Source organism: Notothenia coriiceps, unplaced genomic scaffold, assembly GCF_000735185.1.
Source record: "Notothenia coriiceps isolate Sejong01 unplaced genomic scaffold, NC01 NC01_scaffold00037244, whole genome shotgun sequence".
In the NCBI taxonomy this organism is placed as follows: Eukaryota; Metazoa; Chordata; class Actinopteri; order Perciformes; family Nototheniidae; genus Notothenia; species Notothenia coriiceps.
The window spans coordinates 8,475,654-8,485,922 of NW_011369945.1; the positions used below are offsets into that span (position 1 = coordinate 8,475,654).

General features: G+C 41.7%; 1 protein-coding gene across 2 annotated transcripts in view; it reads right to left on the reverse strand.

Moving 5' to 3' along the window:
- Positions 1 to 10,269, reverse strand: part of inpp5f (inositol polyphosphate-5-phosphatase F) — a 22,724-nt gene that overhangs the window by 9,298 nt on the left and 3,157 nt on the right. The window contains exons 2-13 of one of the 2 annotated variants that reach the window (XM_010793433.1): positions 8,434 to 8,514; positions 7,834 to 7,970; positions 7,053 to 7,181; positions 6,700 to 6,867; positions 6,561 to 6,617; positions 6,024 to 6,222; positions 5,491 to 5,670; positions 3,327 to 3,394; positions 2,950 to 3,074; positions 2,767 to 2,844; positions 2,471 to 2,591; positions 1,055 to 1,183 (exon numbers count right to left, since the gene is read on the reverse strand). In XM_010793433.1, coding sequence (XP_010791735.1) covers positions 1,055 to 1,183; positions 2,471 to 2,591; positions 2,767 to 2,844; positions 2,950 to 3,074; positions 3,327 to 3,394; positions 5,491 to 5,670; positions 6,024 to 6,222; positions 6,561 to 6,617; positions 6,700 to 6,867; positions 7,053 to 7,181; positions 7,834 to 7,970; positions 8,434 to 8,514 — 1,472 coding nt within the window. Of the gene's footprint in view, positions 1 to 1,054; positions 1,184 to 2,470; positions 2,592 to 2,766; positions 2,845 to 2,949; positions 3,075 to 3,326; positions 3,395 to 5,490; positions 5,671 to 6,023; positions 6,223 to 6,560; positions 6,618 to 6,699; positions 6,886 to 7,052; positions 7,182 to 7,833; positions 7,971 to 8,433; positions 8,515 to 10,269 lie in introns of both variants that reach the window. The other variant, XM_010793432.1, reaches the window with a different exon arrangement.

Below are 10,269 nucleotides of genomic sequence, written 5' to 3' on the forward strand. Positions count from 1 at the left end.
ATCGAATTAGCATTAGCCCCCACACACCAACGGAGAGAGAATAACTTATGGAAACACAAAAAAAAACATGGGAGCGGTGGAGTGATGAGGAAGTGTCTGCGTTCTGGCGATTTACTCGGAAGGCTTCAGTAGAAGCTGCTAGGAGTCCCAGCAGCTTCTACTGAAGCCAGTCCCCAACTCTGGGGACTTCCGGACGGGGACTTCGGGTGGCAGTATACGCCGTGAAGTTGTTTGCGGCCTGCCAGTAAACCCAAAGCAGAAGAAGAAGTGACGTCAGCGGCTTCATTTGCCTAATCCACCCCCAGGGACTTATTCCGGTGTGAACGCGATCCGTACTTAGTTCCATAGGGGCACTCAGTGCTGGGCACTCAGTGCTGGGCACTCATTGCTGGGCACTCATTGCTGGGCACTCATTGCTGGGCACTCATTGCTGGGCACTCATTGCTGGGCAAAGTACTTGGTGTGAAAGCGGCTAATGTTAACTTACAGATCAGGGGTTTGCTGGTCTACTGATGCATCGATCTGTTTGTTTGTGTTATTTGGTGAATCCGTTTTAAACCTTAATGACTCCAAAATTGCACAATAATAAACTAACTAATCGTTCATGGCAGCATTAGACTAGCAACTCCTGGGTTCTGTGAGATGAAATCACTGGTTTTATCAATAGGATTTGGTGGCTTTGAAGATGGCACAAATGGAAGATTAAGGCGTCAGGTTCTCAATGGAAAGGACAGTTAGAAGTTGAGGTGAAAATATTCTAAATAAGGGGTTTATAAGGTATAACATTGCTTTGCTTTCCTGTCAGCGCTCCTTTCTGTGTTAAAACATCCAAACTATCCTTATAAGTCCAAACAGCTCAGTCCATATTTGTCATTCTGATTTGTTTAATCTACTAAATTACAATATGCTCTGTTGATTTATGAGTCTTCTTTCAGAGAAAGCTTATCCCTCAATAGCTTAAACAATTCACTTAACTGACTGTGTCAAAAGATATCTCACTTCATTGCTGTTTCTTTAGGCAAAGTGTATGTGTGTGCCAAGACAATGCTGTTACCTTGAGCGCTGCTGTGCCTGCATACTGTCTGCTGATAGTGTCTCCGTTATTGGCCCACATGATCTGATAAATCTTGTAGCATTTGAGAGGCAGAGGCTGCTCCGGAGGCATCACACCCAGTTTCTTCAGCTGCAGGAGGATGAGACACATTAGGGATGCTGTCAGTTTGAGCACATGGTGACGCCTCCATTTCAGCTAACACTGCATTAGCCAGGGGAAATGTCAGCCTATATTTAGCTACATATTAAACAGATCAATTTACACTTGTGTCTTCCCATTAAATGTAATCTGAGATGAATATGGTCCAGTTGCTGGAATTCTAGAAAGCTAAAACTGATTATGGGTGTACAAACTATGGTTGTGTCGATGTGCACTAGGGATCTGTTCCGCTATCTTGCTGTACAAGCATCCAAGATCTGCCATCAGTGTGTCTGATCTGATGAGCAAATATATGCAGATGTCAGTAATCTGTTCTACAAACAACAAGTAAAAGGCCAACAAACAAACAGACAAGGACTCATGGTGCCAAGTCAGTCTGCTGAATCAGGCTGGTGAAGTGCTTTGTGGTCCCAGTTTTAGACAATAGATGTTGATTGTTCTATATTATTATTATTTTTAAATGCATAATATTCAACAGAGTTAAATGTGTAGTTACTCTGAAAACAATAGTAATAAATGAAATAATATATTTAAAAATAATATGTAATTATTGCCATTCTTTACATTCTTAATGAGTTCCCGGGAGTATATGGGCCATGACTTGGAACATTTACATTGGATCCGCTTGGAACACGCTTTATAAAGAACTCTGCAAGTTTCAGTCTTAAAGTGGACCTATCATGCTATATTTGAATAATATATTGTAGGGCCATACCTATATAAAACATGTCTGTGATTTGTTTTTCAAAATACCAAACATCATGCATTTTAGCCATGCCTCATTTCGCTCTATTTGCTGTATTCCAGCCCTGTCTTCACAAGGGCTGATTCTGTGGCAAATGAGCTGCAGCTGATCACGCCCCCCTGCAAAGGAGGGGGGCGAGGAACGAGCATCATGTTACCATGCTGTTACCATGCCACGCAACCTCTCATTCCCCTGATAGGTGGAGAGTTGCCCATATAGGCGGAGCTCCTTGTTTCTGACGTCAGAGAATTTTCAAATCTGTATCAGCTCCGTTTTTAGAGATTTGGGTATGGAGGAAAAGAGAGAGGGTTGTGTTTTCTGACACTTGGTGAGTTCCCTGACACACCGGGGACACATATTCATGTATAAAAGACGTACAAAAGTGCATTTTGCATGAAGGGTCTCCTTTAAAGTAAAGTATAATAGTAAATTATATGTAATAAGCAGCACCTTCAAGCTATAACAGAAGCTATAAATAGAGGGTTTTTTGGCCAGACAAGGATAATTCTGACCTGTTGTTCCATAACGGCCCGAGCGAAAGCAGCCTGCACCACGTTGGTCCTGTCCAGGCAGTCCATACAGTTGACTCTAAAGATACCCTCCTGCTGACAGATGACTCCGGCCTGATCCACCCTGATGGAGGAAGATACATTTATAACAGGATGCAATCATAAAGTTACAATCTTTAACCAAATATTAGCAGCCTATTATAGTTCTCTTACAAAACAAATCAATATAGAAGGATAAGCAAGAGTTCATGATATCAGCATTACTCTGACAATTACAAAAACACTGACAAAACACTTACCAGGCCCACTTCATGTCTGTGATGATATCAGAGATCGCATCGGTCAGTACTTGCACATTTTCAAACTTCATACCTCGGCTGAAACACAGGATATAAAAAGAATAAAGGGGAAGTAAATACAATGTGGTTTCAAAAAGGACAACTACACTCATGTTATACTGCTGAGGGAAGCGTTTCTCTTACCAGTGCTCGTGAAAGTCAAACGAAACATATGTGAGGTTCGGGTTGTTGTAAAGCAGGACTTGCTTCAGAAATGAGTCGCCGATTATCTTCTCCCGTCCACCTTGATCCACCAAGTTAATGATGACCTGAAGAAGATGATAAAGAATGTGGTCATTCAGCCCTGTGTACGCGAACAATGAGATGCTGAACCTTTAAGGAAGGACAACAATTGTGTTCGGTATGCTAGACATGAAGCACATAGTATCTCACATCTGAAAGAGTAATATTGCCGATACATTTAAAAAAAGGCATCTCTCACACAAGACTGATGCATCCTAGTAGTCAACAAATATCTTAAGCACATACCCAAGCACACACACAAAGCAAAGTAAACGCACCTGCTTCTTGTAGAGTTTAAGCTGTTCGTCAAAGTGAGAAGCAAAGTAGGACATTGTCTCCTTCTCTCCTGATAGATCAAACAAAACATGAATACAAATCATTTCAACGTTACTGAATCTGATTGAAACATAAACTGATCTAGTTTGCAAACGTTTGCATTAATTTTACTTAGCAGAAAGAACCACTGTTTTCTCCAAATCAATGCCGAAAAATTATTTCACAGATAAGAAAAAGCAAAAACGGATGACTGACAAGATAATTATATTTGTAAGACATAGCTCGAATATATGGGCTCAGAACAGTCTCATAATACACACATGCACACAGAAGGATTCACACTTGTATTTCACAATCCGCAAAAGGATTCACACTTGTTGTATTTCCGGATCCACACTTGTGTTTTTCCAATGCACACACAAATGTGTTCCGTTTCATTTCCATGTAAATAAAATCCAAATACTGAAAAAGGTTTTACATATGTATTTTTGATCCTCACATATTAGTTTTCAGTTTAAAACCTCTGAACCTGCAAACACAAACCGCTTTCTGTGCTCGGATCGCTGTGCATTCGTGTGTGGGTTTTTTTGAGACTCCCCTGACGCTCACCCGATTCGTACTTGTAATTTCTCTCATCTATAGCCAATCAGATGTCTTCTCAATTCTAAGCCAATCACATGAGCGCACCCCCACGAGGGTAGATTTATAGCGCTTCATGTACGCCTTTTTCGCAGTCCGGAGCTGACAGGTCCATGGAGCCTGCCTGCAGGCGCTAATCTCAGGACACCTCCACTCTCAGTACATTGCCACTTTCCGAACAGGAAATGCACGCAAATACAAACCTTTATATTATTAAGGTACAGCGCCACTTTCCGAACCATTGATGAATGCTTGTGTGTACACAAAAACGGCAGGCAAAACCGTTTTAAATGTGTGTTTCCTGTATGGCAAATACAGCTGCTCTATTTATGTCTGTATGAAGTTGGTTGTGAGTGTGGAGGGGAGCAGCTACAGGTTAGGGCTTAGCCTATCGATCAGTGCCCGCCGGTCATTATCGGCCGGCATTCACTCTTAATAGTTTGATCGGTGCTCTCTATAAAGGCCGACCAGGAGAGCTGGATCTGATCGATATGGACATAAACGCGAGTGAAGTATAACCGGACGCGAGAGAGAGATCAGATCAGCTGCTGAGTCTGACGGAGACACACAGCTCTGCATGATCACCTGATGCTCCGCCCTCTGTTTAGCGAGCTGACCGGACAGCGCAAAATACGTATATATGAAGTGTCATGAACGCAAGAAATCTACCCTCGTGGGGGCGCGCTCATGTGATTGGCTTAGAATTTAGGAGACATCTGAATGGCTATAGATAGAAAATGTACAAGTACGAATCGGGTGAGCGTCAGGGGAGTCTCAAAAAACCCACACACGAATGCACAGCGATCCATGCACAGAAAGCGGTTTGTGTTTGCAGGTTCAGAGGTTTTCAACGGAAAACAAATATGTGTGGATCAAAATTACATATGAAAAACTTTTTTCTGTGTTTGGATTTTATTTACATGTATGAAGCGGAACACATTTGTGTGTGCATTGAAAAACACAAGTGTGGATCCGGAAATACAAGTGTGAATCCTTTTGCGGATCATGAAATACAAGTGTGGATCCTTCTGTGTGCATGTGTGTATTATGAGACTGTTCTGAGTCCATACCAATATACTAGAGGTGTTAAATCCCATAGAGAACTCTGGTACTGAATAGGGCACGACAACAGTAGAAAGATATGCAAGAACAGTGTTTAATAAACAGACTCAGTGTGGCATTGCTTTCAGTTTACTGCTACACAAAACATTTATTTTTGAATTAAAAATATAAATGGAAATCATTTACAACATTCTATTATTCAACAAATTGAACAATAAAATAATCATTGTGATTATTTGCAATGTGTTTTTTTTTTTTTACCTAACTTAAGTGCAATATAGAAAATATTGTGATGACTTCTAATAAAATATATAAATTGTCCAGCCCTAGTAAGGATTAACATGTCTTCTTATAAAGGTACAACTATGAAGAATGTTTTCAAAAAGCTTACAATACAATATTACACAAAGCACCTGAGACACACCCTCTATAGAACTGTAATCAAGATAAAGTAGTTCTGCTGACCTTTCTCTAAGCGGGGCCGGGGATTGTAGCGGTACCCCGCCTGGCTCCAGAAGACGGGCACGGAGCCACGACTCTGCACAAAGGACAGAGTGTGGCTGTGCACGTGGATCAGCTGCTCCGTCTCCACATAGTTAGCCACATGGCCATCGGTATCCACTCCTCTGCGCTTGTACCGCATCCCTTTGGGCAAGAAGAATGCATGAACACTGGTCAGAATATTTATAACACAGATTGTGCATCACTTGACAAGATTCATTCTTGTGAAAGAAACTCTAAATAGATGTGGGAACAATCAATCCTAATGACTTGACACAAGACATATATTTGGGGTGAATCACAGTTCACGATCATGAAAATGTAAGAAATGTACTCAGCAAATTGCCCATATGCAAGTTAGCATGCGACAGTTTATATGTGCTGGGGACTCGAACTATACAGTTTTTTTACATAAAACATGGGGTCCTCAACATTTCTGTGTTCAGAATGCTGGCAACTAGACTAATAGGCCGAGCAATCAGAAACTGTAGCTCTACCTGCGCGGTGACGGCTGCGTCTGGAGATAAGACCCACGGTGAAGCGGGGATGGATGTCATCGACACAGGTGATATCCTGAGGTGGCGTCTCAGGGCTGCTCCTCTCCTCATCAGAGGTCTCGTTGTAGTTCACCACCAGTTCCTCCACCTGTACGAAGCCCTGGATGATTGGAATCACCCAAAAGTCCACCTCTGGCACCTGGAGTACGCAGAAGTGAAAAGCAACATCAGGATAAGGTAATAAAAATGCTGTTTGAGAGTTTGGTAAGGAAGCACTTTGCATGCCACGTATATTTGAATATTACATCTGTGTATTTTGCATAACTGTTAGCACTTCTATTCACAGAGTATTTTCATACTCTTCTGATAAAGCTCTGGTAAATATACAACTGCAACACTAACACAGCAGGACCAGCTGTGCTCTTTGAGCCGACAAATGTAAAGAATGTAGGGGCAAATGGATTTTTTTTTAAATCCAACATGGGAGAAACAAACAACAACTGTGACACAATACTTCTCTATGGAGGAATAATTTACCTTGAGGTCAATAATGTCTTGGATCATGTGTTTATTCCAGAAGAAACGGTCATCCACCTTTCCCAAAGAAAGAATACAACTGTCAATCAGATGTAACAGTTTTGGAGGTATGCATATGAGCTGCAAGGCGTGTCCACACCTGTTTCCATAGGGGTAGGCTGGACTTCTCAGAGTCTCCCTGGCGCTGCACGGTGTTCGTCAGGTCGTAGGTCTCGCTGTAGTAGAAGGAGTCAGAGTCCATGAATACCTTGTAGAGCTCATCCAGCAGCCGCCTCTCCAGACGTTCCTTCTCTTTGTTTTCCTTGACCTGGAAGGCAGGGGCATACTGGATTGGGTGTGTGGATAGAAAAGAGCGGTAAGTTGAAACACCAAAGAAAGCAAAACCCCAAGAGAAATTCAAGGCCATCAAAAGCATGAAATATTGAGAAAGTAGTGTGTAGGCTTGAGGATAATGGAATACATTTGTACTTAAGTGTTCAACAATATAAATACCTTTTTCTTGATGGGCACAGCCACATTCGATTTGATTTGGCTGAAGGTTTTCATCAAGAACTTTGAGTCATCGGGAGACGGGGCCAGCTTCTCTGGTTTGTCGATTCCAAAGTGATGTTTCTTGCAAAGCTAAAAAAGAGGATACTCCATCAAATGTATGCAATTAAATACAGATATCAGGGATATTACGAAAGATCAAGTCAATCTGGTGAGGTTGTTATAATTTAAAACCACCTTTGAACAACAAATAAACATTTCAACAAACATCCAAAAAAAACAGTATTCTATATTTCTATTTCTCCTAAGCCAACACAGTAAACAATCTAAAAGCTACTTGAGCTATAGTATTTCTAGGCAAAACAGGGAGGAAATGACAAGACGGGGCATAAAAGCCCATCCGGGAACAATCATCCTTCTCCGTATTTACTCACTTGAAAATAATTCTCTGTCTCACTATCCATGAAGTTTCCCTGAAAGACTGACATCTTAGTAATATTCCACTTTCTTTGAGCTCTATTGCAGTGATTTTATGTCTGGGATTTTTTTTTTTACTCTGAATGTGTGGGTGAAAATAAAAAAAACTACAACTAACATCAGAGATGAATCATACGGTGATGCATACAGGGTATTTTGGGATATTTTGGATATGAAATAATGAAAAGCAATTCAGTCATCTCACAAGCACCATTTAAGTGATTGCCAAAAGGGCTGAGTGCAATAATTAGAGCACAAGTACATGGACACTGATCCTCTTGTCTCATTACGGTGTTGGTGTACACACCTCCAGCTCCAGCTCCTGGGGCTCTTCATCAGACAGAGGAATGACTGCTATCTTTGTGATCTTGTAGACTTTGTGGTTGCCTGGCAGGGTGCCCACCAGGGCTTTCTGGCGGATTAATACGAGGCCAAGAGGAAGGTCTGCCAACATGAGAGAAAAAAAAAGGGGGAGTTGCGTCAGGGGTGCAGAATTCCTCACACTTTGAGGTGTGAAAAAAGGAGCTGAACACCAGCAATTAGCTGCAGATTTTGTAATATGGACCCGTGGTAAATAAATATTCAAACCATGTTCATCCATTTCAATAACTAAAATAACATTGATTATATATTTTCTTGTGAAGGGTATAATGTTTAATGTTCTTACCCTGAGGCCATACAAAATCTGAAGTGGAATCATTACCATGACATCTTCAGAAGTACACACATTTCAAAATACTTTAACAAGTTTTTTTCACACCTTCTCTTTTGAGGAAGATAAGATCTAAGACTGAATGATTTGGCAACCCAAGCATCCTCTGCACACAAATATACAGGAAATACAGGTGAAAAAGCAAAAAGCAGATAAAGGTGAAATGGTCAAATGTTTTTTTCACTCTCCACTTACCTGTGTGAAGCTGTATCTTTCCAATGACACCTTCTACCAAACCCAAACAGACTGGATTCCAGGCTAACAACAGGTCGGTTGCTGAGACAGAAACATGAAAATTAAACAGATCAGTGGTGTAGCAAAGCCAGCTCAGCAAAATATGCTTCAGGCCGGATAGGCAGCCAGGTTAAATACTTACACAAACAAGAACAGGGCAATGTAGGCCACTTAGTTTATTGGAGTCTCAAGTTATTTTAAGATTAAAGCAGCACATTTTCTTTCACAAATAGCTGAATATTCACACTAACCAAACAGAACGTGCCTAGAAAGAGTTGAGGTTAGGCGACTTCCTGTTATAATGCAAACATGTATTTTAACCACTCAAAAAAGTTAAAGACTTGTTCTTCAATTGCAGCTGGGGTGAATGCTGTAATAGATAGATAGTGGAATCCTATTTAATCTGTATGAATCATGTAGGTCTGTTATTCTTTATGTTTTTTGTATATCTCCATTTTGTCCCCACAAACTTAGTGACCAGAAGGAGAACCTGGAATGCCTAGCATTGGTGATGGGTTAAACATAAATAGTGGAGAAAATTGGAAAAGTATGAGAGGTGTGGCTACGGGTGGAGATCATGAACTGTAGGCAGCGTCAGACAATGACTCTTCCTGTTCCACCATTCAGAAACATTCATGTACAGAGGAACTGCCTGTGGAAGCCACTGGAAGACATAATATAAGAATGATACCACAACTTCATCCTGTGCTTGGGACTGGAGTGGAAACCCAGTGAGGAGTGGAAACCCTTTTTCCAATTAAATAATGAAACAGTGGTGCAACTAAAAACCTGTTCAGGATGGCTGCACAGCCATACCACTTCCACCGACACACAGGATAACAGGCACTGCCTTCTGGTGACTAATGAAACTTCTCTTTTAGTTCAGCAGTTCTTTCAACAGTTCCCACAGCCTTTCGTACAAAAAGGAAACCATGACAAATTCTTTATGAAAGTTGTGAGCCACAGCATCAGTAATCTGTTACGCACTATTGTGCAGTGTTGGGTGTAACGCGTTACAAAAGTAACTGAGTTACAGTAATATATTACTTTTTGCTGTAACGAAGTAATGTAAGGCATTACTAATGAAATTTGGGTAATATATTACCCGTTACAATGCTCAGTAACGCAGTTACAACACATTTTAACCCGAAATTAAATGGTGTTTTGTTGAATGTACTAACAAAGCGAGACATTCCGACACCAGACAAATTGTGCGGGTAGATTAGTAAACCTGGTGTGTTTACCCTTCAGGCTTCGCATCGGGATCTTCGGGGCAGTTGAATGTTATGCACCCTCTATTCAAAAAAGAGAACAGAGCGAAAAATACAAACAACAAATTGTGTCAGGTGCGCGTGACCTGCTCCGCTGCGCGTGCATCATTTCAAAAGTGCTTCCACAGCAGTGACACACATCTGATCTGTGGATAATCAAATACGAAAATGGTTAAAGCGACCATCACTAAACGCCAGCAACACTGCATCTACTGCAGAAAGTAGCAACAGGTCAGATGGGGACATCACGTTACCCTCCGTTGTGGACACTAGCTTACTCCCGCCTGACTCGCCGCCCTCGCCCCCGGAGCAGCAGTCTTCGTCGCCCGAAACTACGCCGCCCCTCTGCGGCCCGCAGGTGCCAGGATACCACGGCAAAACAGAGCATAACATATGCTGTACTCCGCACGGATAAACATATGGTGCTCGGACGGTTTTACTTGCGGATTGGGGTGACATAGTACGCCCATGGAACAACATCTGTATGGACCCGTCCGAGGACAAAACCGCCGCGGCACCATAGGAC